Genomic DNA, 25168 nt, shown 5'->3' with positions numbered 1-25168 from the left:
ATTAAATGGTTTGATGTTGAAATGACGCAGCCAATGGAACTGATTAGACTTGTTGAGAGCACAAATAACGAAGAGGTCCCTTCATATCATATTTAGCCATCATATCTTCACCACAAACAAAGTATTTTTCTTGATCCTTATTTCCCCGGTGTGCAATAAAGCAGCAACGACAAAAATGAAGAGAAAAAAAAAAAAGAAAGAGAGAAGTCGATGCCATGTAACCTCTTGACTCAAACGTAAAAATCTTGATCTTATGCAAAAAACACAAACTGTGAAGGCCATGAGCCTGCAGTCGGGGCCATCATCAGAGAACAGTTTGGCAGTCTGTGAAAAAATAATAATAATAAAAAAAAAAGTTCCACCAGAGTTTTGATGTCATAGTTCTCACTGCTGTAAACGTTCAGGCACTTCATTCCTGTCCCCGGCAGCTGCTACATCCCTCATCTGTCAGAGAGTTATCTATGTCTCCCATACAATCCATGTCATACCAAACTTGGCACGCTTTGCATCCGTTTCACGGGGCGGTGGGGGGGGGGGGGTGATGTGTTAAATGTTGCGGATATGACTATTCTCTTGAGCGACATGTCGTCCGTTGTGATTTGGTCCTCTTTACGCTGCCTATAAACAGGGGTCGGATAGTCTACGTGCCGGAAATTTCTGACGCCTGTCCCATCTTTTCGTGGTCCCTCTTCCGTGTTGAGCCGGCATCTCCGCTGCCTCTCTGGAAGGTTGTAGTGTAGCAGGAATGGAAGTTACAGGAGCGAAGGTGGAAGTAGAAGTCACTACATGAAGGCATGATCGGCTGGGGGTCCGTAAGAGAAGCCCGGGAAGGCACCAGCGGCCTCTCGGATGCTGCTGGTTACATGCAGGTTGTCGGTATTGCACACGGACGAAGACACAGGGAGGTGGGTGAACTCGGGGTCAAAGTGCCGGAGATCAGTGGGTCCCGTCTGGGGGGGAAAAAAAAGAAAGCATATTACAGATATGTTCTTCCCATTCATGATGTATGTAGACATTCTTTTGGATGAGAGGTAGAAGTAAACATATAAAGGAGAGCGAACAGAACTTACCACTGCAGGGACAAAGGGTGGGGTGATCTTCCTGGCCATCAAGTCATCCCAGTTAATGGGTGAGAAGAAGCTGTGGTACTTCAGCTCCAGCTAAAAAAAAAAATAACAGCACCACATTCCATCAATGACCATGTTTTAGGGACAGTCGTTTTGAAAAGTTACAAAAATGAACCTTGCGTTAGGGCCAGCTGTGTGGATATGTACTTACAAAGTCATCCCGTGCTCCAAGCCTTTTGGTACGGTCCTTTTGCAGCAGACCCTCTAAGAGTTCTCGGCCAGCGTTGGACACATTGGGCTTCAGCACAAGAGATTTGTGAAGGATGTTGTTGTACATCTCTGCTGTGTTGCGACTATAGAATGGGGGCTAAAGAGGGGCGAGGAGAGAATGATACGTGAATAAAGGCTGTCAGCATTACTTGTATGACTTACAATGCATAGAAATGGAGTTGCATGATATCTTGGATGATTTGCTAGAATGTTCTTCACTCACCAGTCCATACAACATCTCATAGAGCACAGATCCCAAGCACCACCAGTCCACAGTGCGGTCATAGGCCTGTTTCTGCAGCACCTCAGGTGCCAAGTACTGTGGGAAAGAGAACAGAGAAATCAGATAATTGTTTAGAAAAAAAAAAGTAAAAAGAAGTCGTACTTTACAGAATGGTACTTAGGTGTAGGGAGAGGTTTACCTCAGGAGTTCCACAGAAAGTGGTGGTCGTTCCATTGGGTTCCAGACCCTCTTTGCAGAGGCCAAAGTCAGTCAGGACAATGTGACCCTGAGAGTCAAGTAGAATGTTCTCTGGCTTGAGATCTCTGTGATAAAAGAGCAGACCATGAGTCAGGCCACAGCCATCTAGCATACATGTAATAACAGCTTAATGTCCACTAGGGGGCACTGTGAGTACTATACATACCTGTAAACGATGTGCAGAGAATGGAGGTAGCCAAGTGCACTAGCAATCTCAGCAGCGTAGAACCTGGCCCGGGGCTCCAAAAACACCCTCTCACGTTGGAGGTGGTAGAACAACTAGAAAAAAAAAGAACGCGACTCCAGCGTCAGTTTGTGCACAGGGGTAATGAGTAATATCTATTCTTGCTTAGGATTGTGGTTGCGGATTCAGCCAACCCCTAGTACGGGGTATGGATTTCTCTGGCTTACCTCTCCTCCATTAACGTAGTCCAACACAAAGTACAGCTTGTCTGTGGTCTGGAATGAGTAGTGGAGTCCCACCAGGAAAGGATGTTTGATGTTTTTCATTAGTACACTACGTTCAGCCATGATATGTTTTTGCTGGAAAGAGAAGACATGAAAAGAATCTTAATTCAAATGTTCTAGAACACTCGAATTACCTTTTGATTGAACAGGCACCTCTTACTGTGTTTACAAACAAAACAAACATTAGCAACTGTAATTGCTACAGATCTTTACCGGGACATTTATTGACTTAAGAACCAGAATGAACTATTTTTCTCTTACCTCTTTCTTCTTCAGAATGATTTTCTTTTGCAGGACCTTCACAGCGTAATACTGAGCACTCTCCTTGTGTCTAGCCAACAGAACCTACAACATAAATCATACAAGGTTAAGCTCAAGTGCTTCAAGCGCTCCTGAAAGGGGTTGAATGGTCAAAATACGTGGGTCAAATACATACTACTGAACTCACCTTTCCAAAGCTCCCCTTTCCAATGATTTTCAAGTAATCGAAATCAGACGGCTTGATCCTGTGACAAAGAGAGATCAGCACATCAGTCAGACAGAACGCGTAATTCACTGGACAACATCCAGTGGAAAAAAACCCCCAAAAAACCCAACAGAACAGCAGGTGTGACATATGGTTACTTACTGAGTCTCCTCAGCCAGGGAGCTCCTCTGTGAACTCAGGCAAAACTGCAAGTAATAGAGAAAATTGTGTTATTTTTGTTTGGAAATAGAGAAACACACAAGAACCAAGACACTACCGTGAAGTATCGCTCATCAGTCATATGCTTACCTGTGGTGACCTAAGTCCATCTTCCTCCGTCGCCTCATTCTGGTTCTCATCAATCTTCAGGAAGGCGCCAACCTCTGAGCTAGGGTAGACAAAACAGAGCATATGTTGTTACAGACTGTTCTAGTAATCTTCACCTCAGACTTTTGTGATTCCAAATTTTTATACTAATTGTACCCTGTAATTTCACTTTTAAAACTAACCACATTCTGTTGAGAGCCGTTGTATCATTTCATTCACTGAGTGGTCCTCTGACCACAAGGGGGCACTCTTGTTGAAGTTTGTCGTGCGTTTTTCAAACGGAGATGATTCAAAAGTTGCGGTGACAATGCCAGACCAGACAGATTAACGGTCTGTGGCACACATGGTGCAATTTTATTTTTTTGTTTGAAAAAGTCTGAACACTGAAACTCTTTATTTTATTTTTGTTTAAATTTTCACCATTGTGAAGGGTATTCAAATCTGAACAGAATATTTGAAGACAAAAACTATGGCGTGATATAATCATACTCGGGTTAACATGAAAATTATATTTCAGCAGCTGTTCAACAGTGTGAGTCTGAATTACTGAACAGCTGAATTCTGGGACCTTAAAAAGCTTGAGACATGTCTGGGACGTTCTGACACAATTGTCCTAAAAAGTCTCTCTGACATCTGGAGGTTACAGATGAGCTGGGGTAGAATTTTCCATTGCTGCTGACTGCGACCTAGATGACTGGAAGTCTAGGCCAGTGTAGAGACCAAACCTCTCGGTGCAGTGCAAACTTAATTGTATTAGACCCTTATCCTCGTCTAGGGGACATGAGGGATTTACACAAAGGTGCTTACAGCGCCCAAGAGGCGGCAGCGACTGGACCTTGCCTTGCATGAGAACTATTCTGGTGATGGCTTTGCGTTGCTGTACAGAGATTACTCTATTAGCGGAATGTACATCCAAATTCAGGAACTGTTGCGTGGCCCTGATTGGATTAGTAAACTGCAAGTATACTGACCTCGGTTCAGATGTAAAAATATACTCTTCAGAGCCATTCATCCCGTATTCCTATTTCCGCTGCATATTCCCATGTAAAACGTACGATGTTTCTTACTAATGTGACCCAGACTTTACTTACTTTAAATTCACAACGCCCAAGTAGCCTAAACCTCTGATTTTCGTTACAGTACAATGCTTGCTCAATTTCAGTTTATCTTCCGAGCTCAGAATGACAATAGGTACTTACTGCTGACAAATATGAGGGGTGGACACCAGCTTCTGGATGAAATCGTTCAAGCCCATCTTCCTCTCTTTAATGAAAGCTGCAATAGGAAAAAGAGAAGCATTTACGTCAAGGGAACCCAGATAATACGTCACTGACTGCAACGGTGCTACGCTCCACCGACCAGCGAGCCATATTAAAAAAAAATGAAAAAGAGAAACCCGCACCATGCCAACATAGAACTAACGGTTTGTAAACGAGATATTGAAAACAAAGATGGTTAAAATAAAAGAGCGACGCGGTGAGTATCATCAACTGCGCGTGTTAGCCTATCGCAGACTCTCGCTCCTACTCTGCGCTTTAACGTTCCATTGATGAAACTGGTTACGAAACAAAACACTGTATCCTGTCAACTCATCGCTAAACACACACAGCACCAAGGATTCGTGATATAGTCATCAACTGACAGTGTGTGTATATGTATCATTGTAAGCGGTGCTCAGCAGAACCGTTAGTTCATGTTATATATAAAAAAGAACAGCATCAAAACAAAATAAGGATGTATCACAAGCAATTCAAGCAAAGAATGTTCAGGCACAGTTTGATAAAAACAACAACAACAACAACACAACAACAAAAAGACTGTCGATCGTGAACTCGACAGTTTGCAGGCTATTGGTTTGATCTTGCCTTTAAAAGTAACAATTATTATTAAAAACAACAATGAGCGATGCAGCAGTTGTACTATGAATAACACATTGCTTAAATTATCAAAACGTTGCTCTGTAACTCCTACAAATTTTAAATGGTTTTGAGATATACTACATACCAGCGAGAAGAGAAACAATTCCCCTCATTTTGCAGTAAGTTAAATCGCATCCAGCCTCGGTCACAGCCATAGTTATCAAGTGAGTAAATCCAAAAGCGAAAGGAATGTTTTCCGTAATAATACTGAACCGCGCTAATATTCCTCAGCAAACTGCGTCTCTGTTCGCGCTCTGTACCTTCTTACTCGGTCGGCGGCTCAGTTCCTCTTTAGCGCAATTTGAACCCAGCAGTTATTTTATACGTGGCACGTGGTTTTCGGAGGCGAGGCACTGACATCACTTGTGTAACCAGGGCAACTGACGAACTCTGATGTCAGGGGATTCCGCAGCTCCTCTTTCTGCCTGCAGGAGGCGGGGAACGACGGGCGCGCTTCAGTGTCATTTGGGCAGATAAATGGCTTAAAAAAAAATTCACACTGCCTCACTATCGATGGAAAACTACGGCACAGCTGGCAACAATTGCTCTCGCGCTAGAGAGTTACCCTGTTAATGAATTGTGGTTCAAAATCGCCATATGCCAAATGCATCTCACAGACCACGGGGGGAACAATTAGATAAAAGTAAATGTAAATGTATGTCAGTTCGCAAATCGAACTGGGTGAAAAAGTTTGCTTCATACACATTTAATTCAACCAAACGTTGTGTCTTTCATATAGGCTACTGAACAGATTTTCATGACCAAGGTGAAATATTTATCAATGGATAATATACCATAATACACCAACTGCTTTTAAAGGAGTTGCAAGTCTTCCTCAACAGTCTGAATTATTTTTCAGTGTAGTATTATATGCCATTTATCTTCATGATAGAATTTTGAAAACACAAATGGATATATTGCATGCAAATTATGCATATAGAGCAATTGCCCTATCTCTCTGCAAAATAAAACTACACGTTCCACATCCAACTGTAAATCGGATTTTTTTTTTTTTGGATTATTTTTCGTTCTGATCTCAAAAACTTGGTGTCTCTCCAGGTCAAGGTTGTTTTACGGTTGCACTGTGAACATTTACGTAAGCTGATATCAAGGACCACATCATCATTTTCTCTAAGCTCAGTCAGAAATGATGCAGTCACAGATGTGATCCACTAACCTTGTTGGTTACATAAGTCTGTCATAACGTAAAGCCTCTCCCCCATTGGATTCTCATCTGAGGCTCTGCTAAAGAGGCCATGAAGGACATAGGGGAGCAACCACTGAGATGACATTTGTCCCTTTACTGTTGCTTAGCTGATGGCTACAAGCTTTACACCAATCAACATATCGTCTTAAAATACATGTTTTAAGCTTTGCAATTGAGGTTGTATGTGCTTCAAAGTTGTGATATGATGTATAATACCTGGACATTTATGTTATTGCCAGTGATGAATGACAAAAACAAATAAACGCCTGGCTTTGTGATTCTGTTCCTTTGCCAAAAAAAAAAAAAATATATATATATATATTTCGGGGAGTTTCAACAAACGGGATTTCCTGCTCTTATGCTAGTAACCAAGTCATCTTAATATGCACCATTCGCTCTGATCTATTTAGACAAGAACAGGCCCAGTTTGTTTGGCTTTGACAGCTCCTGAGGGTTATTCATACTTCAGATGCATGCCTAGTCAAACATTTCACCAAGAAACCTGTCACTGAAGACAACCTGCTAGTTTCACATATAAGGGGAATTCTCAGTAACTGACATCCACTTCATTTAGGCTTTGCATAGTACTGAACCAGCTCACAACAGTTCCTGTTGTGGTCATAAGCTAAACATATCTCACATAAGGTTCTCTGTGTGGTGTTTTTTCCCCCGCGTCCCTTGAGTAATGACTTGTTATTCAAAACAACACTCTGAAATTACCCTGAAATTCTGAAAGCTGTTGGAGTGTTGTAAATTCACATGAGTGAAAACAGAGAAATTCTGAGTAAAAACTCCTACCCACAAACATGAGACAACAGGCTGGTGTATATCTCTCAGCCAGCATGCTACTTTCGGTCGGCTGCTTTAAGCAGATCCACCAGCTTGGAACAGTGCCCTTTATGGGCGACCAAATGATTTCGCATGGCCAAGTCTTTGGCTAACTCTGAAATCACCGTAACACATACATCTCATCACGACACCTCTTCTGTCAGATGGCTAGTGTTACACGCCAATGCTGCTACGTAACTGTCATAATGGGTATTTTTAGTGTCCTCAAAAAAACAAAACAAAACCAAAAAAAAACAACAAAAAAAAAAGTCATTTGACTGATGCCAAACAAGCAGGTGGTGTGAGTGGAACTTCCGCTGGTGAAAAGTCTGTGTGAATCTCAAGGGGGGTTTGCGATCGCAGCCACTGTGAGATCTATTATTACTTGTTCGCCGTCCTGTTACTACACATTGTTGCCTTGGTGACGACTGTCTCCACTGCGCTGATGGAGGTGTTGGAGAGAATGCATTAACATAAGAGGCAGAGTGTGTTGCTAGGTCAAGTCCCAATCTACCATGCTCTGATGGCCAAGCAGGGGAGGGTGAGTCATCCAATCCCCCCCCGCCCATACCTCCATGCTGCCGGTGGGCTTCGGCACCGTGCAAATAGAGCTTTTTCGTGCAAAACTCCTCCTCGCCCCCCTCCCCCCCCCCCCCCCCCCCCCCCCCCCCCCCCTCCTCCTCCTCCTCCTACTCCTCCTCCATCTCTGTGAGCCTTCAGCAGGTTGGACTCTGGGGACGAGACCTTTTATCTGGCCTGACTCACCAAAAGAGTGAGAAAGCAAATCTTCTGCCCACACATTTATGCACATCTGATTGATTTCACCCCTCATCCCATGTCTGGGTGGGTTCTGAGTCTTCATAAGAATCAGCGTTGCCTAAATGGTACGTTTCCGCGTGGCCTTTGCCCTTTTCTGCCTCCCTCCTCTGTCCCTCTCTGGTTTCCTCATTCTCTGTGAGCTAGGTCCATAGTTACATCCTGCATTGTCTTTTTTTTGCCATATTAAAATGGCTCAGAGCCCTACTGGGACATGAGATCTGCTGTTGAAGCTCGAGGCCCCTGTGTGTGGGAGTAAGGTGGGTCCACTCAACACAGTCAAATGCTCTCATACTCTGACAAACTGCTGCTATAATTAGCACTTAAGTGATCTGAACGTCGATTTCGGGAGCGGAGAGAGTGTATGTGATTGCTTATGGATTGCGTGATAATTGTCACTCAGAGCTTAAAAAACAAACTCCATGAAAATGCAGTCTGCGTCACACCGGAGGTCAGATTACGTGCTCAAAGCCCCATTGGACCAATGCTGTGCTCACCTAGGGGAAAGTCTGTCCTGTCTGGACCTCTTTTTGACTGCAAGAATCACATAAAAGGGGAAAAACACAGTGGAAAAGATTGTGATATCAACAATAAGTCTACCTGTGTGTGAGGTAGTAAATGTTAATCTTATATTAGTTTGTTTTTCAGTCAAACGGGCAGAGCTCAGCTGCAGCAGGCAGCTCTGTAAACAGATGTCACGCACTTCTCCGAAGAGCTTTGTTTTTCTCAGTTTGTCTCAGAGAATAGAGTGAGTGAAAAAGTAAGGCTGGGCGCTGAGCCACACATTAGTCTCAACGATGAAAGTGAAAGCATTTTAAGATACAGTCAAACCTGTAACAGAAAACAGCATTGTTCTATGCGTATTGTGGTGTGATGACAAAACCAAATAGATTAATGCATAATGACACGAGAGATGAAGAGCATGTTATGAATGTAACATTGCCGGAGCGAGGTTTTGTTTGTGTGTGTTTTTAAGCTAAGGTGTCACTTGGTATGTGCTGTCTGTGAGTGAGTCAACGCAGGAACATTCATCATAAGCTATTTCACTGAATAAAAAAGAAAATGAAACAGAGAGGAGACAGATCAAGGCTCTAACAGGGGGATGAATCCAGCCAAAGTGGATTATGTGCCTAATGATGGATAGAAGAGATAGACAGGACCACAAGGACTAGGCTAAATTACTGATGGTGTTATGGCCTGAGTTATTGGTCTGATCCTGAGAGTTAAATTACATTGGTTACAAAATCAAAGACCGCAGACACCAAGAGGAGAGGCAACCCCCCCCATAAAAACCCCCCAAAAACCCAGAGAGAGTAAATGGTTTTGATCAAGACGAGAAGCGTGTTCTAAAATCAAAGTCGAAACGAGACGTCGATCTTAGATTGAGCTTTTGTCACTTGTAAAGAAAATGGAAGGACATGCAAATGGTATGAAAAGCTGCAAAAGCTCCAAATGAATTAGAAAATAAAGCAAAAGGAGACATCTCCACAAACGCATCCATATTTTAAAAAGGACCAGCACCGTCATGACCCGGAGAGAGGAAATGTTATGCAAGACTAGTCTATCGGAATTAAAATTTAAAAACGAGCCTTTTCCCCGCTCAGAGTCAAACACATCTCCAAACTTAGACGTGTGGAAAAAGTTCTTACCTATGAATGATTTCTTGCCGCTCTTCATGTCCTTTGAAGTGTGTGCGCGTCTGCGTGCGGGTACAAAGCCAAGGATCCTTAAACGGACGCAGGACGGGGTGTAAATCCTCAGAGATGGAGACGGTGTTTTGCGTCCGTATCTTCAGGACTGTGTCATTCTGTGTGTCTGTGACAGTGTGTGTATGTGTGTGTCTCTGTGCTTCTGTGTGTGTGTGTGTATGTATGTGTGCACGTCTAGTGTGAGCCCCTCTGTCTCTTTTGCTGCAGCACCAATTGAGCCAGACTCATCCTTTTACGGAGCAAAACACCAGCAAATTATTTCCTTCAGTGCACCTCTTTCTGTGATCTTATGCTTGCCCACTCTCTCTCTCTCTCTCTCTCTCTCTTTTCCCCTCCCTCTCTCTCTCTGTTTCTTTCTCTTCTGCGATAACTGATACAGGGCAATTGTGACGCACCCCCACCCCACCCCTCCCCTTACCTGTTCCTAAAACTAAGAGCCACAAGCGAAACAAAGGTAAGGTGTCAGGTAACAGGTTGTCTCCTGAGTGTCACAGCCACGCCCAGGGGAAACCGGTCTCTAGGATACGGCGACCGCAGGAACACTACCTGCGCAGCCCTTAAACGTCTCTTTAATTAGACGACCGGCTTTTAACGATTTCCCAGCGGCGTGTTTCGCTCCCTGCGTGGCGTCTCCTGTACAGCATTTGATGAAAAACAATAACAACGTGGGGGATTGTTTATTTATAGTACACCCCTGCTGTTGTGGGCCAGAGACAAAGAGAGAATGTCAGTCATGCAAATAAGGACACACCTGTAGTGAGGAATGGGAACGCACTGGGTCAGGAATGATGTCACTCAGACAAGGACTGTGGAGATCCTTCTCTCCCTCTTGGCAGCCACATATTTACATGTGGACGCACTTGTCACATTTTATATTCGCTGACGCGTGAAATATTTTTGTCGTCTAATTTCTGTGGACATCAAGTTTTGCTGGTTTTTGTAGCTTCCAGCCATGGTATCTTTGATTGGTTTGGAAGTAGGCCTGCTGACACCTGTTGCTCTGGTTAGAAGAGGATTTAAAAAAAACAAACAAAACAGTATGATTCTTTGCTATGAGGACAAGATCAAAACACTCCTACTCTAGATTATGTCTCCACAAAAGATTAATTCCTACAAGATGTATTCCTTAATGTAACGTTTCCGTATCTGAATCCTGTTCCTGGAGGTCTACAGTGCTGAACATCACAGATCTCTCCCTGTTCTAAAACACTTGATTCAACACATCAGCTAATAGTCAAGCTCTTCATTACCTGATGCAAGTTTGTTAGAGAACTGAGAGTCTCCATTAGCAGGAGTGGAAAACACTGCCTTCATGCAAGAGGCTTAAAATGGTTTTCATAAGTGCTAAAATTAGTTTAAACCTGTGTTTCCATGAAATACACAGGGGTTAAACGCTTATTCTTCAATCAGCAGAAAGATTCACCTTGTTCAAAATCAAACCAATCTCCACTCACCGTTCATCTGAATGATGAACCCATCAACCGCATGGATTTCTCATTCACTTTGATGGGAGACTATGAAAATTTCTTATTGCCATTACCTCCGGCAAGTGAGCATGCATGAGCCTGTGGAACTGTTTTATTTTAATGGTTTTCCTGTAATGAAGATTCTGCTTGCTTGGCAGGATTGGAAAATGACATCTGCTGGGTCTGAACACACACACACACACACACACACAAATAAAAGACCTCCACACAGAGGTGATAAAAGGGCTGTGGTTTAATGAGAGGGAACGTAATGAGGCAGCCATTTCATTATATCCATATTATCAGAGCCATTATTATTGCTCTGCCCAAGGATGCCCCAGTATTTATGCTCCACGCAGGCAGTTCTGTTTGACTACATAAAACCACTGCAGCTTCCTAAAACTGATTACAGTAATACAGGAGCAATGCCTTGGCTATGGATGTGACCCTGAGTCAATAAGCATCAAAATCCAATTCATACGCCAAAAATGTATCTGCACCAGCACGGAACCCACAAAAAATCTGTGCCTTTAAGGTTTATGTCGGTCATCAAGATGTAGTCCTCAGTGTGTTTTCCTTGTGTCAGACGTTCTTTGCGGGAAAGACAGGACGTTTTATTACCTTCCTTAACCTGAACATCTGAGAAGGAAAGTTTACAGAGCAATCGTATACTGGCTGCCGTCCAAAGGTCATACGTTCACGCTGAGTTGCGTCATCCCTTGACCATTCGCTATGAAAGTATGTTTGTTCCTCATTTACAAAACAGCGCACAATAAACAGAGAGGTCAGTGGACCGTCCATGGGCACGAGGAAAAGTGAGTGATTGTACTTTTCCACAAATCGTTGTCCTGTTGTCATTTCAGTCAGTTTCCATTTGAGCTTGTGTTATCAATCAGACAAGAACACAATGTTTTCAACTTCCTCTTTCAATTTCAAACTTTCAATGAAACTTTCAACGCCTTTCATGGATAGAATATCACTCATGATTTCTTTGAAGTCTGGATTTTTGTCTCTTTTTTTCATGACATTACAGTTTTGTTAAATGTGTCTAGTGACTTCATAACCCTGATCATCATCCTAAGGTGTAATAAACAGGATTATAGTTTCGCCTTATGTACTGCTTGCAGCTCACTTCATGAGATACTATGTGCCACATCAGAAGGGAACAGAATGTTCAGAATGATCATAATGTTGTGAACTCCAAATGAAATCATTGTAACCTGGCTCAATTTGCATGCTGCTTTGAGTGTGACAGAATATCAATGTGTTGAGGTGGCATAGCAAAATAATGCCTCACTCTCCTTCAAATCGAAACAAATGCAGCCGAGTTCTCTGGGTTTGAGAGGTCATGACCTGGCCTTCACATGACAGTGATGCAATAGTGCTCCTCCCAGGAGTTCTCAATTTAACCAATTTCAAAGCACAAAAAAAAGGCTTAGGCAAACAGTTGGCGGGAAGTGTGTTTTGGACATTTGGCAATGTGGATGAACTGTTGGTGAAAGGAAAACCTGCCAATGCCTTTCATCTTCACGTCACCGTTTCTTACTGGAAACGGATCACATCTCCAGGAACATACTAGAACAATCATTTTTTTTTACCTACTTCCAAAACAGAGTAGACAAATGGACTTTCCCTGAGAGAAATTTATGACATCACATGCTCGTTGTCCACTCCATTCATTTTGTGTGGGAGATCTTAAACAGCACGCTACCATCTCTTTCTGCATGTCTTACGCATACTGTGAGAGACGTGAAAAGCTCTAGCGTGTCCACAATGCAGCAATCAAAAACGAACTCAACATTCGCAGTCAAAGCCTTGACAACTTTAAAAACATGCAGCATTAGCCATTTCAAATATTGCAAAGCCAAAGTGAAACCATTCAGAGGCCAGATGACAAAGACACATTGGTATGTCGCCCCACATAATACTCTAATGGTTCTCAGAGACAGGATTACAACAGTGAGAACTGCTCAGTCATCTGCTCCTCCTGGGCCTGGGCATGAAAGGGGAGCCGCTTTAAGAAGGTTCAGTAAAGGTCATAGATTGAACACACTCTGTCTAGGACAATCTCTAAATAGCCCGGTGGCCGACGCTGTCTTTAGACTGATTAGCCGGTGGTGTCGAGGAGGTTCTTAAGTCAAGGCCTCGCTGCCTAGCAGCACAATTCCCTTGGCCTACTCGTTGTCGGCTAATTCCTTGCCTTCCCATGATCCTCTCGCTTCTAGGTCTCCTCTGTGAACTGGCGATGGAGATCACGCCCAACTTACAAAACCGCGTTCAGCTAATTATAGCCTGACACGCTTAAACATAGCGCTCTTATATGACATTCTCAGAGAGCTTATGTCCAGCACAGGGAAGAATAATGTTTCCAAGTCGTGGTCTTGGACCTGACCTCTGCACGTTTCTGATCTTTCCCTGTTCCAACCCACCCGACGCAAATGATCAGTCCCTTTACTGCCCCACTGTCTTTAGTCACAAGTCATGGTCTAATCATTGTGTACAGGAAAAAAAAAGAAAGAAAATTGTGTTAAAGGAGCTGTATTAAAAGAGATCCCTGAGCCGTACAGTATCAAAGTGTGTCGGGAACATAAACAACTTACAGTCTAAACACACTCCACATGTTACTGATCAGCTGATGGAAGCATTTGAAACTATGAGACATTTCGGATTTTTTTTTTCCCATTTGGCAGGACAGCTCCCAGTAACACAAACACATGTGAGACCAGGGAGAGACCTGAAAGATGCAGAACTGCAGGGCCACAAGGAGCAGGAAAGGCAAAATGCCGAGGTCGCTGATACTTGCAGAGGTATGGAGATTTCGTGTGAGAATTAAAGCTGAAATGAGGACGCTTGAGAATTTGAGGGCTAGGTAAGGACATCATCATGATTAAGACACTCGCAGTGGTTAGAATATATTCAGTGGTGAAGTTGTTATTCATTCATTCGTTCGTTCGTTCGATCGTTCGTTCACTCATTCATTTGTTCACTCATTCATTTGTTCATTCATTCACCTGTTCATTCATTCATTCATTCACTCATCCGTTCATTCATTCATACATTAACTAAAGTTTGGTCCTCTGTGAGTTAACTACTGTGGTAACTATTGTGAGGCATAGCTGTGGGTGGGTATTACTATAGATGTAATGAGATGTTTCAGATGGTGCTGTGTGAGAACACATTCCCCTGCATGCATTCCAGACTATAAATCAAACCGTAGAGTACATGTGAGTGGCTTGTGCGACTCCTACAGTTGTGCGATTCATATATCATCACATGGTGAGATGCCAAGTGTTCAGAAAAAGAAGAAAGACAATCACTGATTGTCTGTTTCTCAGCAGATTCACACACACACAAACGCACACACGTGTACACATATACATGTGCGTATGCGTGCGCACACACACACACATACACACACACACACACACACACACACACACACACACAGAGAGGCCATCACATGTGCACATGAATACTCACACAGCAACACATAGACACAGACAGAGGGACAGACACAGACACAGGCACAGACGCAGACACACACTTGCAGAAATAAAGAATTTTGAATCCATAGGGGCCAGACTCAGAAACCAGCTTTCCACACTTTTCACCTTGAACATCCACTACTGCCTTTGTTCTATTAGCACTCTCTTTTTTTCTGAGCCGAGCCTGTTTGAAAAGACAACAAAGCCAGGGGATTATCAGACCTGGGAATGATTTTGACCATCGAAAAGCTTGAAATTTAGGAAACTGTAAATACACACACACACACACACACAAAATATAAATGCATATATATATACACACATACATACACACACAATATAGATCTTTCTATCTATACATGGATAGATAGCCAGACTGACATACATATACATATACATATACATATACATATACATATACATTTACATATACAAATACATATACATATACATATACATATACATATACATATACATACACATATACATACGTGTGCCTGTGTGTGTGATTTAATATCAGAAACCCCTGTGTTTGATGTGAACACTTCGGAGTGTTTTTAGGGCCTTCAGACTCAAGGCTTACTTTCTCGTTTTCAAGGTGATTTGCTGCTCAATGTGAACGAGGGCACCGGGCTTAGCGCTTCGCACGGGGTAACTCGTCAGAGGAAAAGGACAGACAGAGGCATGGAAAATATCGAATTATAAATAGCACCCTCACATTTTATTACCACGTCAGCCGTCCGAAGTCCAATAAGTTCTCCGAGCAGATTGGTGGATGCGTGCAATAACCCGTTTAGATTACATCACTCCCCATGTACCTAAACGGGCCGGGTCTGCAGGTACCGCTCTACAGACACGGCCCGGATCTCTGACGATACGGCCAGTATAAATCGAACATAATCTGGGCTGTGTGTGATTCCTAGAAGTCACAGATGTACACTGGGCTAGATGAGGTAATGATGAACGAGAGAGAGAGAGAGAGAGAGAGAGAGAGAGAGAGAGAAAATGAATACGCAATGCCTATGGCACAGGGTCTGTGACACAGAGAGAGAGGTTACACAACAGGTCTGAGGCTGACACCCAACCCCTCTGTGGATGGGATTAGTGCTCTGTGCAGAGCCATAGATGCAACAGAAGGAAGGGGGGGGGGGGGGTGGGGGGCGGGGGTGTCACCAGGGAATTTGCATTGCAGTTATTTGTATGGAGTGGGTTTGACACCGATGATTTTTGGTCATAGCTAGGTGTTGTGTGATATGAAACATGCAAAACATGAAACTGATTTTTTTTCTCTTTGGACATTTTTGCTTACAAAATGTAGCATCCGTGTCAACTAACCAAAAAAAAAAAAAACCCCCCAAAAACGCCCAATATGTCATAAAAACCCCATTTTGTTGTATATAAAAAAAAGGGTTCTGTCCTATATCCTTGTTGCGAAATATAACCAGAGTGGCTTATTTATGTTCACGCATTGGTATAACTTTATTAGTAAGATTTCATACAATAAATTCAATGGTGTTGTGTTGTGTCCTGTGACTATGGAAAATCATGTGACAGGTATGTCTGGGTCTATTCAACACATGGAACGTTCTGGATTTTGGCTCTGTGGGGAGCCATCATTTGCCATCACGGTCATATGCTAAATCACACAGTTTGTGTGTGTGTGTGTGTGTTGTGTCTCTGTGTGTGTGTGTGTGAATGTGTATCTATTTGTGTGTGTGTTTGTATAAGAGAGAGAGAGAGAGAGACAGAGGACGCTGTGTACCCTCATTCATCTAGACTTTAATTGCTTTAAGATGTTGATGAAGACCAACAGTCTTTTCCTTTCCATGGTGGATGCCTTTCTTGGAGCTGTCAACTCAGAGAGAGAGTACTGTATATTTTATTCTGCTCCAGAAAGCATTTAGTTCTTGTAATGTATGTTTATGTCACCGGGAGCTGTTTTTGCTGTTGGGAAAAAATCCTAAATGCCTTATAATTTCTAATGCATGCATCAGCTGATCAGTATCTCGTGGCATGTGTTTAGACTGTAAGTTGTTTATGTCCTAGACACAGTTTGACATTGCACAGCTCAGGAATCTCTTTTAACACTGCTCTGTTAACACAGTTTTCAACCCCCCCCCCCCTCCCTGATGGTTTGTCCAACCATCGTGATTAGAGAAATTGGGGTCAGTGGTTAACAGAGTGACAGTTATCCAATTTTGATGACTCATATGCGAGTGCGACAGATTTGGGGGATTTTGGAAGGCCTGTGTGTGTGTGTGTCTGTGTGTGAGTGTGTGTGTGATCTGTGAAAATGGCAGGTGCTGGGCTAAACCTCCCCATGTGCGCTGTCTATGAAGCTCCAGTGAGTCAGACTAAAGTGGCGACTGGCCATGATGTACCCTGCTGGAGAAATTTGGAGACTAGATATACTCTCTGCAATCTGTCTCTTTGGAAGACTTTCCTCAAAGAGTTCAGGCACAAGTTTATTAGATTCACGGGGGCGAACACATGAACCTCTGGAGGACCAGGAAGAGGCTCTTAGATTTTTCAGGACTATCAAGTGCAAATGAAATCCCTATTTGATTCAGCGACAGTGGATGAAAGGGGCAACATTTACTGTAGTAAGCAAGGACACTGAAACTCTTTTCCTGTATCTGCAGGCACCAATAGAGAGGCAATTGCACTGGTTATTAGTCTGCAGGATGACATTAATCTTTGGCAATTGAAATGTCATGGGTCTTGCTCAGGTACAGGCCAAATGTACCAGGGCCTGGTCATATTTCAAATTATGGCTGAAATGCTTATGTAATACAAGCTCAGTGAAGTCTGAAAAGGGAGAGAGAGAGAGAGAGAGACAGGGAGCGTGAGAGAGAGAGAGAGAGAGAGAGAGAGAGTGAGGAGGAGTAGAAAAAGAGAAAGAGATAAGGGAAGACAACTCCAGATCCCTGTCAAAATCAGCTCACTGGCTTCAAACGCCTTGGCTTCTGAGGGACATATTCCTCATCTTTTTGACACACAACCTCCTCGCTCTTAATCTTGATCAAGCCAATAAAAAGCTGAGAGGAAACACTGACTTCCTTTTAATGCGTTCCTCACAACTTTGCCAGAGTTTCATCCCCTGAAAAAAGCAAGTCCTTGATCAAAGTTGTCACTGAAAAGATAGAAATTTATCAAAAGCTTCCACTCTCGTTGAAGCGGGGATCTCTAAAGCAAGGCTCTTACATAACACAGCTCTGCAGCATTGGACATACGTAAGAACTTGTACCAATGGAGCAGCACAGACTGAGCACAAGTGGCTAAAAAGCTTTTTTAAATCTTGAACCACTCACGGAAGGGCCAAAAGTTAGTCATTATTATGTCTTGCTCAGGCTTTTTTGAAGCATCATGTCAAAAAGAAACATCACTGTCACCCATTCCAACTCTTTCATGTAAACTAAACCCAGAGCGTGAGCAGAGTGCATGATCCGTCCATTAGAAAACGTTTTAAACGTGTCATAAAAGGATGTGAGGGTGGGGGTGTGGAGGGTGAAGCAGCTCCAACTGCCTCGGTCCACTCCAGGCAAGCGTGTTGTCGCTGAGACGTTTGGCAGGTCAGTGAATCACGCTAAGTCCATGGGATATTTTAAGCCTTTATGTTTGAATTATGTTTATCCTCTCTACTCCTTACGCAAGTTTTCTCACACAGAGATGTTCCAAAGTAAGAACGTTTATGGAAAGAGGGTCTTGACCCTCCCAGGTGCTGTGCCCCCCCGTAGTGCGTGCTCTGTTTTGAACATCGCTGTTGATCTTTCTCACGCTCCACCCCTCAGAACGTAGGAACAACAACACACCAGACAGAAGGAACCGACTAAAACCGACCCGATCCGGTCTACTCAACCCCCCGACGTCCGAGGAAACAACACCGCCACGACCCTAAGGAAACAACACCGCCACGACCCTAAGAGGCAGATCCAGTCAAGCTCCGTCCACCCAAAGCCAGTCTGATGAGTCCCCAGGATCACATGCTTTTGTCTCCTCCAACCCTTCGGCAAACAAGAATTGGACAGAGCAGTATTAGATACCTTAGAATGATTTCTATTACTTATTTTACCTGGTAGTCTACATATATCACCATAAAGCAGCCAGTGAAGTTTAAATTTGAACCTATGAATAGATATCCCATGTACCTAAAAACATCAAATGAAGTGAAGTAATTCTGTGTTCAATTGAAGCTCTGTACAAGGTGAGTAGTACAGTATCACCATGCACATTTAAATGAGTACTATCATTTCTTTAGTCCTTACAGAGAGATAGGTAGAGAGAGAGAGAGAGAGAGAGAGAGATGGAGAGAAAACAAGAGGAGTTAGATTGCACTAGAACTCTCTGATGATGACCTCAGCCAAAGTAGAACATCTCTTTATTATTTATCAGGGGAAGCCATGCACTGACATAGGAGCCAATGTAGAACGATTTCCAAAGGTATCACTGTTTCATCTGCCCCTCCTCCATCTCTCTCTGCCCCTCTTCACAAACAAAAACTCCTGTTGTCCATCTAGTTCTTCTGTAAGCCACGAGAGGCCTCCAGGAATCCTGTCCTATGCAAAAAATGGGTCTGCCTGATGCCGCCACAGATGTGTAGAGCATGCAGTCATAACCTGAAGCAAAGGAAAAGATATATATAAAATACACGTGAAGTAAGTCACGAACGTCCTGCACCCAAGAAATGCATCTTCCTTTACATGTGGGCACTGAATGGGCCCTTTGTAAGCTACAGAAAACTAACAGAGTGTGAAGTCACCTTGCCCAAGGCCCCACGAGAGATGAATAGTTGGTTTTATAAACAGGCAGTAACCTTTCAGCCAAGCAACACATCAGAGTCTCTGACCTGACAACCTCTCAAACCATACGTCTTAAAACAATGGCAAGAAACAACTACACGTAACTTCACGAACTGGTTAAGTTGGATAAAGAACACAAATGTCCATGAACCTTTCTCAGAGAGACTGTGCTTCACTGCTTCACGAGCAACCTCAGGTGAACGTTTGTTCGCTGATAGATTGAGACATTGATTCACTCAAAATATTCCTTAAAATGCTCACCTGAATCTTCGGTGTAAATTGTTTTACAGCATCCTCTGAGGCCTGTATTTCATTAAAAAAAAGCACTCTGGGACCATAGAACCAATATAATAATTAATTAAATAGCCGGAATGAAATAGCTATTTCAAGACATTCAAGAAAAAAAGCTACCGTCTCCCTTTTTGACATTGACATCTCAGAGAATCATCAGAAAGACCAATAAACCGTAATTTGGCCCAGATTCCCTGATACCTCCTCAGTTATCCCTGGTTTCAGGTAGTTGTGTAACCTGCTAATATGGTGACAGCTCAGCAGAAGCTCAGCACCGGCCAGCTGTGTCGATTTATAAGAGATCAGCAGGACAATTCATTTAATGGTGCTGTAATACAGGAAGTACTGGACGACAACATCTGGTTAACTGGATCCAATCATACACACACACACACACACAATGATGTAATGTTTAGCGGTGTTGGTCTTTTTCCTAGAAGAACGCAAAGCAAGTGTGACCATACTCCCTTGCATTCGGTCACCTCTGTCTAATCTCCCCTAACCTTTTTCATCCCCCTCACACCCCACGTCTCTCGTTACATGTATAGGCACTGCTGTGAAACCCGAAGGAGTGTGATATATTCAGCAAGCGTATCTGCCCCACTGTATACAGTTACCGCTAATCGTAGCCCAGCTGACACGGAAAAAGCTTACGTCAATTCCTGGACCTGATTATCTTTTCCATTTTAAAGGAAAATGCATGCGAGGAGCGACGGTCCCCACTAACGGAGAAAGTGTCATTGTTTTGTTCACATGACCCACTATATCCGTGTCACTGTATGACATAATATGGCACAATGTCCTTTTAGCATGACTTTACATGCATGCAGCCAATTGAACCAAAATGAGTTGAACCGAACTGGATTGAATTGAATCGGACTGAATGAAACCAGACTGAATTTTTATAGCACTTTACACAGTAGACATTGTCACAGAGCTGCTTTATAGATTACTAGGCCAGAGTGCCACGGTGAGAAACCCTAACTAGACAATATTTGCAAGGAAAACCTCCCTTTGGTGAGAGAAGGGATAAGCACCAGAACTTCTCAGCCCATCCCCCTCTGACAAACTCTGAGCTAGCTATGATATAATGATAGAGCAGTTCCGTGATCAAAAGGGGGGTAGCAGGAGCTGGGAGAAAGGAGATCCGTCGCAGGACGATCATTATGTAAGAGCAGAGATAATGAGGGTGAGGAGACATTGTGGAGGCGTTTAAGACAGGCAGAAGTGCAAGCTGGCATAGATGGACAAAGACACATTTTCAAGAGCTTAACAAGGGAAGATTATGGTGGATGGTTGGACGTGTCGAGTCCGAGAGGCCAGTCGTCCTCCGCGACTGTCTGTGGCTTTGATTCAGATGGATCTAGTTTAGATGCCATGGGGCAGACAAATGAGTGAAGAATAGACAAGGTCTATTGCAGCCTCGTTTGAATGACAGAAGCACTGCTGCTGCTGCTGCAGACAGGTATAGACGCGTAGACATACATACACATGAGTGCAAGTTAGCAATTTCTGGTCAGGAGAACAAGAGGTCATACAAGGCAGTAAGGAATCAGGAGCTCAGATGAGATTAACTGTAAATGTCAGGAGGTCTGACAGGAAGTTGTTATCTGGACTATGACCAGGAAGGAGCTGGATCACATGCATCTTGGCCTTTGGGCAGTCCACCTGAAAAACGGATGAGAAAAGGAGAAAGAAGACCATCAAGCAGCAATTGTGAAGAGAAGGAAAAGTGTATTTATTACATGATGGGCTATGATAAGTACAGTTAAGAAACTCTGACAATCCTGGCTGTGGCAGTATAACTAAGAGGAAAATTAGGAGGGAAATATAGGCACGAGATCTCAGTGAGATGTCAGCACACCACCAACACACTGGCAGCTAACGGGAATGATTGCATGCAAATGTAGGGAACCACCACTTCCAGATCAGTTTGGCAGAAGATTGCATGTCAGTGGCTGCCATCCAGCTTCCCTACTTTAACTGTAGGATTAAGTGTGGAAGAACGCTTGTCTTACGTATACTGAATTAATCTCTATGCCTTTAGTTTAGAATTGGAGATTGAAAGGGCATCTTGATCTAGAACACTGGAGGGCTATTCCAAAGCTATAGTGTGCTTTAAGAAAGTGTGGTACTGCCTGGCATTTCACAGGAACCTAGTATGGAGAAGACACAGGGCTAATGTGTTCATTGTGTTTTCAGTTTCTAGTGAGAAATCTGGCTGCTGGATATTGAAGCAGCCAAAGCCTGTTTAGGAACACTGAAGAGCATCCACAGAGCAAACACTGTAATAATCAAGTCCTTAACTAAAAAAGGCATTGGCTAGCTCTTCATTGTTGATTCTGATATATCAAATCTAAGCAGGGGTTGAAAGCCAAATCAGTCCAATTTCTGATGTCCTTTTAATAGCCTCAGAAAATCAAAAAACTTTATCTGACTTAATTTATAGGTATAACAGTTACTCATTGTCAGTGTAACAGAAGCAGAAACTGGCACAGTATTTGTAAAAAAAAAATCACTATAGGGTATCACATACAAAGAGCAGTGTCCCAAGGACGGAACTTTGAGGCACACCATACTTTACTCAGGCGTATTTTGAAGTCTGGTCATTAGTGGCTACAAACTTTTAATTGTTGGTTAAACTGTGAACTTTTATGTACAGACTTTCATAGCCTCACACAAAAAAGAAACTCATTCTTTTCACAGCTTAAATGTACAAAGCTCAAACAACAATTGTTGCACAGAAATGAAAATTAGAATGGAATCTTTTGATACCATATTAAAGGTTAAGAGCACTGACGTCACTGAGTCCCTCTGGGAGGACAACCTCATTTCCAGTGGTCATTGCAGTTTTATATGGTTATGTCTTCCAGCTGCTCCATCTGGCAGAGTGGAGTTTAAGCCCCTCTAACCTGGCTGTAATTCTGGCTTTTCTCGGGATCCTGCTGATTAATAGTCACTCCTTAATTTGCCTGTCTTAATTCACTGTTAATCCCCCTACACCACTGACGTCACTTTGCTTGACTCTGACTCTCACTCTTATATAAACCTTGGCCCAGAACAAAGTACAGCGCACGTAAAAAGTGAAAAAAAACAAAACCTTTTGAAGTCTCTTTCAACTGTACTCGTGTACGGACGCTTGAACAATCCAGAGGCATTTGCGGACCCTTAACGTAACAACCACTGGTTTTTCTCTTGTCCGCTTGGAGCAATGTCCTTCACTGCTCTGTGACATAGCCTCGCTCTCTCCCTATCCCTTTATTGCGTGTTTGACTTTTTTTGTTTTCTGGCCCCTGGTGCCCACAGCCCTTCAGGCTGTCTGAGGCTGATGCTGTCCTTGTCGGAGAGGGTTGCGTAAGGGCCGTTCAACTCCGATATTTCCGCCAAATTTCCCTCAGCCTGTATCTGGGTTAATGCAGCAGCTTGGTGGATGCATTAAAACAGGAGAGTGGAAGCAGCTGAGCCGTGAGAGAGGAGGAGCTCAGCCTTAAGTCTGCACTCTGTTTTACTCCAAACTGAATCTCTCCTCTTTATATAATATGTATATTCACACACACACACATGTACATATGTACACACACACACACACACACAAAATAGAACATAGTGTTACTGTATATATAATATATGTGCGCGCACACACACACACACACATACATTATTGTGTTACATATTATTCAATGTGCAATATGAATCTTGACATCAGATGATACTGTTTTACGTCAATACGTTTGAGTTTTTGCAAGTAGGATATCTGAATTCTGTCATTTAATTTGTGACCTGAACCAAACTTGACGCATGACCAAATAAGAGAATAAGAGATACTGAACTGATTTTATTTAATTAAATGTGAGTAACATTTTGTTTTATTTTCCAGAAAAAATATTGCATTAGTGAGGTCAGGACATTAAGGACATTCAAGTACAACGCTCGAAGACAACAGGATCGTTGGAATCTTAGTTGTGAAATCTTTTATAACAAGTTCATCTTGTCCATCTCTGTCTCCTTAGCACATATTATCTAACGACTACGTCAGTGCTCCACGTCACGTGTTTGCTTGAGAGAGGCGGCACACGGCATGCATTTTGTCATACAGAGAAAGATGGGACCATCCTGCAGGCATTGAAACACTCAGGATTTGAAAGCTGAAAGTTTGAGCACACAATGAGGCGTGAAGAATAACGTGAATGGATGAAGTCCAGCATTAAGAGTCTAATTTCAACCAGGAGAGAACTTTGGCCCCAAGCAAAAAAAGAGAGAAGAAAAAAAAAGAATTTTTTACTGTACGACGATATGAACGAAGGCATTGATGTTATTAGCGAGGGCACAGTTCTGACGCACCTGAATGTATTTTCCATCCTGGAAAAACCCCATAGACATATGTATTGATTGGTTTTCGTCTCATTCAAATGTGCATGGGAGGTGATTGTCACATGACTACCACTGGTGAGAACTGTGTTCAATGGTGAACACAGCCTGTGCCAAATCAATCCTCACCCCCATTTAGCCAAGCCGGAGTGAGTGGTTATTTATAGAAAACCACACAAGGCATTGATATCTGTGGGCATGGAGGCGCCATGGCTTTGCCACAGCTGCACTGGCACACAGCTCATGAGTGATGCAAAGGTGAGGATCTCAACTCCTGCTAGCGTGAAAAGAAGCCATCTTTTAACACCTTGATAAAGTTTGTCACAGAAAATCAGTTTATGAGCTTACACTTACTTGTAAATACGACTTGTATACCACACTATAAACAGAATTCGGTTGGCCTTTGATTGCTAAAGAACTAGGACCGCCTCCTGCGGAGTCAAGTGGGCTCCAGGCTTCATTCATTGCAGGGAGTTTGTTCTTGTCCTTTATGCTGTTCTGAGAACACCCACCACTTCAGGCACTAACCTGTCTGTCAAGCTGCCTCTGTGACAGTCAGCATTGTAACTGGAGATATAATGAATCAGAACAGATTAGGACACGGTTTAGGATTGTGTAAATGCATGTGCACGTGGGTGTGAGAGTGAGTGAGTGATAGAGAGTGTCTGATTGATTGTGAGTGAGTAAGTGAGTGAGTGAGTGAGTGAATGAATAAATGAGTGAGTGAGTGAGTGAGTTAGTGAGTAAATGAGTGAGTGAGTGAGTGAGTGAGTGTGTGAGTGAGTGGGTGAGTGAGTGAGTGAGTGAGTGAGTGAGTGTGAGAGTGAGTGAGTGAGTGAGTGTATGAGTGAGTGAGTGAGTGAGTGAGTGAGTGAATGAGTAAATGAGTGAGTGAGTGAGTGAGTGAGTAAATGAGTGAGTGAGTGAGTGAGTGAGTGGGTGAGTGAGTGGGTGAGTGAGTGTATGAGTGAGTGGGTGAGTGAGTGTATGAGTGAGTGAGTGAGTAAATGAGTGAGTGAATAAATGAGTGAGTGTGAGAGTGAGTGAGTGAGTGAGTGAGTGTGTGAGTGAGTGTGTGAGTGAGTGAGTGAGTGAGTGAGTGTGAGAGGGAGAAAGAGGAGCTGGTGAGAGTTTCAATGACAGATGTGCTCTTGGGAAGGGATTGTGAAGAAACCCCACTGGTTTACTCCTGGCTAATCAG

The 25168-nt window shown here is 43.1% G+C and overlaps 1 protein-coding gene across 1 annotated transcript; it reads right to left on the bottom strand.

The window, feature by feature from the left end:
* Nucleotides 1-782: 782 nt before the first annotated feature.
* LOC115825125 (serine/threonine-protein kinase Sgk1) lies at nt 783-5153 on the bottom strand. The gene is made up of 13 exons (XM_030788901.1): nt 5084-5153; nt 4279-4354; nt 3062-3140; nt 2915-2958; nt 2735-2792; nt 2548-2631; nt 2230-2361; nt 1985-2097; nt 1760-1883; nt 1561-1656; nt 1279-1434; nt 1071-1160; nt 783-950 (listed from the first exon to the last, which is right to left on the bottom strand). Exons 1-13 carry the CDS (start codon nt 5151-5153, stop codon nt 783-785), a joined length of 1290 nt encoding a protein of 429 aa, XP_030644761.1.
* Between the last annotated feature and the right edge of the window lie 20015 nt (nt 5154-25168).

Source organism: Chanos chanos, chromosome 12 (genome assembly GCF_902362185.1).
Source record: "Chanos chanos chromosome 12, fChaCha1.1, whole genome shotgun sequence".
NCBI lineage: Eukaryota > Metazoa > Chordata > Actinopteri > Gonorynchiformes > Chanidae > Chanos > Chanos chanos.
This window is presented reverse-complemented; position numbering and strand designations above follow the sequence as displayed.

Coding starts and splice junctions, on each gene's coding strand:
- LOC115825125 (XM_030788901.1), bottom strand. CDS start 5,153: ATGGCTGTGACCGAGGCTGGATGCGATTTAACTTACTGCAAAATGAGG. Junction 2,793..2,914: donor TCCCTGGCTGAGGAGACTCA/GTAAGTAACCAT, acceptor TCTTTGTCACAG/GATCAAGCCGTCTGATTTCG. Junction 2,632..2,734: donor GAAAGGGGAGCTTTGGAAAG/GTGAGTTCAGTA, acceptor TTTATGTTGTAG/GTTCTGTTGGCTAGACACAA.